The 6,000-nt window shown below is 45.4% G+C and overlaps 1 protein-coding gene across 1 annotated transcript in view; it reads right to left on the bottom strand.

Moving 5' to 3' along the window:
• Window positions 1-4,085: 4,085 nt before the first annotated feature.
• USP10 (ubiquitin specific peptidase 10) overlaps window positions 4,086-6,000 on the bottom strand; it is a 61,802-nt gene continuing 59,887 nt past the window's right edge. The window contains exon 14 of the mRNA XM_036924146.2: window positions 4,086-5,102. Within this exon, the coding sequence (XP_036780041.2) occupies window positions 4,915-5,102 (188 nt within the window). The 3' untranslated portion in view covers window positions 4,086-4,914. The remainder of the gene's footprint in view (window positions 5,103-6,000) is intronic.

Here is a 6,000-nt window from a genome sequence, read left to right as displayed (position 1 = left end):
GTGGCAGGGTGACAGGAAACGGGACACTTTCTTCCCAGAAAGTGGTTGTTACTCATTGCAAATTCACACCTTTTCAAAAACATAACAAATGTCATGCCCTGCATGGCCCGAGGGCGACCCATTTGCTGGCCTCGGAGGTGACGGGTGGATAGGTCATTGCTGAGAGGTGCCGACTTCTCAGTAGCACACAGCTTTAAGCTGAACGTGAGGCCACAGCAGAGCAGTAAACCCAGCCCTAAAGGTATCAGAAGCTATTTAAGCAGCAATGCATGTATGGCTCCATGTGCATGGATCAAAGGTGATGACCAGAGCCAGCCTCACCAATGCAAGCAGGGAGCAAGTGAGGATGGAGTCAGTTCTCAGACCAGTTAAGTGAATCCACATCTCACATGAGACTTTCAACCTATTGTTTAAAGCATAGGAGTATATTTTCTTTAAGTCACACAGAGAATTCCCATATACTCAGGAAATATGTGATTTGCTTTCTCTGAAGGACATTCGGGGAGCCCAAGGTCAGGTTCACCAGACCCACTCCCAGGTCGCAGGGATACCCTGAACACTCTAAGCACCAGGAGTAAGGCCCAGCCACAAAGACCAAAACACACTCCAAATGAGCTAAGGTGTTTTTTTTTTTAAAAACTTCTACTTACTTAACAACAACAACAAAGGCCAAAACCAAACCACAGGGTTGAAGTTTCTCTGGGTCCCAAATGTGCGGACACTAACAGGCAGTCCCAGGAAAGCCCATCCAGGAACTCTTCGAAATGCACACTTATTTTTATTGGTTTGAGACAGTAGAATAAATGAAGCTGCCCTAATACTTGTTAGAAAACAATTATTACTTTCCCAATGAATGATAAGACAAAGGCAAGCACTTAAATGGGAGTCAGAGAAAATGCAGTTTATAAAAAATGAAAATATCTTCGATAATATTGTTGGGTATGAAATCTTAGAGGAGCCGAAACAAAATACTTCACAGACAGCACAGCAGCCGGGATTGGGTACATTTCCTTTAATGCAACGGCAGCAATTTAGAAGCTTACCTTCCAGTTGTTTCCAAGGGAAGACAAAATGCTATTGTGTCCGGCAAATCAGCGCTTAGCAAATCATCCCTAATCATGATCAATATGAGGAGACAAGGCATGTCTGAGAAACAAAATGTGAGTACAACTGAGAAATAAACTGACAACTAGAATCCCATTAAAGAAACCCACACACACTCACAGAACAACGTATCCTTTTTCCGGTGAGGGGTGGGTGGGTGAGAGTGGAAATGAGAAGGGGGGCCAGCGCCTCACTGGTTCCTTTAAAGAACAAACCATCACCAATAAGGGAAGCTGGCTTACGAGGTGATTTTCATTTTCCATGCAAACACATTTTTCTCTAAAAGGCATAAATAAAAGATGGGAATGGTCAGTCAAGCAGATGAATAACAACACTAAATAAAGAAGCAAGTCCTTGGAAGAGAAAACGTTGGATGAGGAAAGGGTGTGCCTGCTTGGCAATTCACCATGATTGCTTTTTAAGCAAAAACATGTTACGTGTAGAGTTGGCCTTTAACAGGTGGTCTTGTTCAACGTGGACTATTTTTAAAATACTCATATTTTATCTAAAGTTTCCTAAGTCCACTGACCCTCAGGAAATCAAGGTAATGGGGCCTGTCATCACTGGGGACAGTCAACGAGATATTTTTTTCTTGAGCCAGAAAAGAAATAAAGAAGCTTTGGGTCTTCTGTCCCTCCTCATGGACTACACCAACCAGTAGCCTGACGTGTCCACACTGCACGGCTTACTGATTCAAGTTGGCTGATGGCTGCACAATACTAAACTCAGTGGCCGATCTGGTTAGTCCAAAGTAACTGACTTTGACTGCAGTCTTAGCTTTCTAACCAGTTGGCCTGGTCAAGGACAAGCAGCCTGGGAGTGATAACCATAATTTCCACTAAGGACAAGACAGAACAATGCAAGCAGGATGCATGGGGCCATGAGCCACTCCGGCAGCTTAACAACGGCCCCAAACGGGACGACGTGACTGCATTTTCAATGAGTGGAACTCACAGTGGCCGGTGCACTTTCTTGGCTATTGGGCAAAAATATACCAACCAGATAAACTTCATTACACTCTACCCTGTAAGAGAATTTCCAAGTCGTTGGTAATAATGCACACATAAAGAGAGATCTCCCTGGAACATATTTCTAGCAATATCCTAGCATTTCCTGTTGGTTTAAAAGCCACCTATCATGTCAAATGTTAATGAAGGAAAAAGCACTAAACTTCTATCTCCAACAAGGTTAACAGGCCAAGTTCTAAGTGTAAATGACAAGGGAAATGGTCTAGAAACCAATAAAAATACTCAATACGGCAGCACGAAACACTATTTGAATTCGAAATCTCAAGAGCAGGTAATAGAGACAGGCCCACAGTTCACTGGGAACCCTAGAAAATGCTGGATTTGCTAGAATGACCTTGTTCTCTATCCACGGGCCAATAATTCACTCCAAGGACCAAATGGGGATTATTCTGAATTCCAGGCTGACACCCCCTTGTTACATGTTCTGCCCCTTCCCTATTTTGCCTTTCTGTCTGCAGCTGGTGTGCTGATTCAATTAAGCCAAACAAAATTGGGCAGTTTCATCTGGTCACAAATATACAATCGGGGGACCCATGTAGTACGGGGTTATGCACACTCTTCCAACAAATGATATACACGAAGGGTAACAGGAGCCCTATGGGCTACCTGCCAGCTAAAGGGAAAAGTCCAGGTGCCACGGCACACAGCAACCTTTGAGTGAATGCAGTGTCATTACACGTTACACTTGACCAGGACATCCCAATGTCCCTCTGGACTTAACTCATCTCTACCACTCTTGAAAGACACTTGAGATTTTCCCAACATTATTTTGCAACTGACAAAATATATACCTTAGCAACTTAAAAGACTGTTTTATATAGGAACCCCTGAGTGGTATCTGAGGGTAATTGTTCTCATCTAAATACACAGGATGTGTTTCAAGGTTTGGAAGCAGGGTGGTGTACCCACAGCAATGCCCTCTGGCCTCCTGTTCCAGATGCCTGTGAAAAGCATTCCCAGGCCACAGGGCCTTGCTCTTGAGCAGCCCTCAGACCCACAGGGGACAGGTTAGGAACAGAGCCACTTCCCCTTGCTGGGGCTGAACTGACTAGCACCAGTTATGGGGGCCAGGTTAGGCAATTCATGCAGAAGGGACCCAACCTGGATTTCAACACCACACCCAGAACCAGTGAGGTGCTTCAGAACAGTTCATTTCATCTTTGGCTGGGTTATTGCTGGTGTGGGTTGCTTCTCCCCATGTTAATCTGGTTTCCAGATGCCATGCTTTCCATAAGGATTGTATGTTATTTTAACGAGAAGCCAATTATGTGACTTATAAGTCAGCCAAATCGGAGAAGGCTAACAACAGGTAGGTAGGCTAAGAGGCCAGTGCTAATACTGTAATTCAGTAAGCAAGTTCTGAACCCAGGAGTGGCACAAGGCTATGACCAGGAACACCAGATGCCAAGAGGAGCAGCCTGGGGAAAAGTCTTGGGCCAGCAAACCCAGTTCTCAAGGGTCCCCGTGCGTTACTATAAATTGTGTGGGGCCTGAAACTGGGCCACCAGAGGCACAGGAACCACGGGGGTGGCCTCATCGCACGTCGCTGCTCCTCTCCTGTCCTCTCCACCTCTTCTGTCCAGGCAGGTGTCCTTTCCACAGCCTGCAGACGGTGCCCAGAGGTGCTGCTAAGCCACTCCAGCAGCAGGCGGTCGGAAGGATGCTCAGCCATGACCGAGACCCACCACTTCAGCAACACTGAGCGATCCAGGGGCAGAAACATCGAAGGAGAGTTCACCTCTTCTCTGCTATCTGAAGATTCAAAACACACCCATTCACCCACAAGACCATAGTTACCAGCTTTGGAAATACCAGACGAACATAACCGGAGTCCTGGTCCAGCTTTCACAACACGCTGGGCTGCCTGAAGGGCTCCGTTTAAGTCTGGAAGGGCCACTCTGCCCGCCTGACTCATCGCCGCAAAAGGCACTCACGCCAAAGAGACACCGCACACAGCTTTAAACCGACTCCGTGATTTTTATTGATGGGCGACGACTTTATACTCCTAGATATCACTAGCCTGTGCACGAGTGAAGACGCAGCACGACAGGAGAGCAGACAGCAGAATTAAACGCGGCAGACTTGGGAGGTCAGTCTTCACTGTTTTGCCCATTTTCCATTATGTGCACACAGAAGCATGAATGCAATTTGAAATATTTTAATAGCAATAAAGTTACAGTCACCCATCTATGTGGACTAACACCTTAACTCCAAATATTTGATCTGCAGTGTGTATGTAAGCAGTTTCTCACCGCACAATTATTAAAATGTATTTTTCCTGTTAGGAACCAGCAACTCATTTTTTATGTTTTCTTCGAAGAACTATTTCTTCTCTGATAACTGGCTCATTTTATCATTTATCAAAAACTAAAGGGTGGGGGAGGAAGGAGTGATGGATTAAAAAATTTATTTTTTAAGGAAAGATAAAATTCATCTTCACAAATTTACAAGTGTTGCTGGTGCAGGATTTACTCTACAAGCAATTAGACTGGGAATCAAACGCAAGTCCCCCTTCTTAACTCGGGAATCAGCATTATTTCAGATACATGGGTTTTTGTGGATTTTCTTAAATCAACTGACGGTCTGTTTCAACCAAATGATTTTGATTTGGAAGTTAGAAGTCAACACGAACTACGTTGCACACAAACCCCAAGGCGTCTCCTTTCCATTCTAGCCCATTTTTTCAAAAGGGAGCAAGAGTTTCTCTCTAAGGAACCACTAAGAGAGGGAGGAAATCGGTGAGAGGCGGTGCTCTGCAGGCGGCGTGGACACACGGCGCGCATCACAGGAGGTCCACGCGGCGGTAGTACAGGAGGTAGGCTGTGCGCTCGGCAGTGGGCTTCACCACCTGGTACTGGTGAATCACCTTGACCGTCTGGTCATCAATGCGCAGCCAGCCGTTCAGGCCGATCTGGAAGACGTCTGTGGTGTAGTGGCCGCCCGTTGCACTGCTGCCGTGATGGTAGACCACTGGAAGAGAGGCCCAAGCGAGCCATCAGAGTGGACTGCAGCCCAGCGGGAGGCACCCCAACCCTCCGCACACCCACCTTTCTTGGGAGACAGTTCACCAGAGTAGGTGGGACAGAGAACTTCAACCATACAAAGCAATGCTATTAGAAGTCAAAAACCTTGAGCAATTTACAAAGAAGTTACACATCTTCACAAATTTTTAAGATGCTCAATACCTCACAAACAGAAGAAATGCCAGTTAAATGGGGCTGTCCCATTTGTCAGCCATTTGGGGGGGGCTCATCAACCACTTTCACTTTCATGTTTCAAACTGGAAAGTAGATCACGGAAAACACTTGTACAGAACCGTCCACTGTACAAATGAATCCACATCTGGGAATATGCACCCAAAGATCTAAAAACATCCGTGCCCTTGGCCTAGCCAACTCTATTTCCAGACTATTCTAAAAGAGATTATCTGGACCTTGGACAAAGATTTTTCGTAACAGTAAGAAAATGGAGAAACCTAAATACACACACTTGAAGGAAAGATGAACGAATTCTATTACAGTAAGATGAATTTTCCAGGGAATAGATGACGGTGCTTGCTGATGTAAGAATGTGCTTATGTTCCCTGACAAAATGATAATCCCAGGTTCTCTGGGGCTTGCCATTGATGAGGAGTGACAGCACCCGCCCTGTGGGACACCAGGACCGTCACCTGGGCTGTCCGATTGTGTGGCGTAGAGCAGCCCCACAGAGATGGCACTAGTCATTACTCTTTATTCTTTTAAAAAACTTTCTGCTCTTTCTATAACAGTGCTTTAGCAGAAAAAAATTTCAGTTATTATTTACTTTTTAAAAGTCCTGTAATTCAACCAAGAAGCCTTAATCCAAGGCCTAAAACATATAACCACTG

The sequence above is a fragment of the Manis pentadactyla genome, chromosome 15, assembly GCF_030020395.1.
Source record: "Manis pentadactyla isolate mManPen7 chromosome 15, mManPen7.hap1, whole genome shotgun sequence".
Classification (NCBI taxonomy): domain Eukaryota; kingdom Metazoa; phylum Chordata; class Mammalia; order Pholidota; family Manidae; genus Manis; species Manis pentadactyla.
Note: the sequence above shows the minus strand (reverse complement) of the source record. Positions and strands in the feature narration are given on the sequence as shown.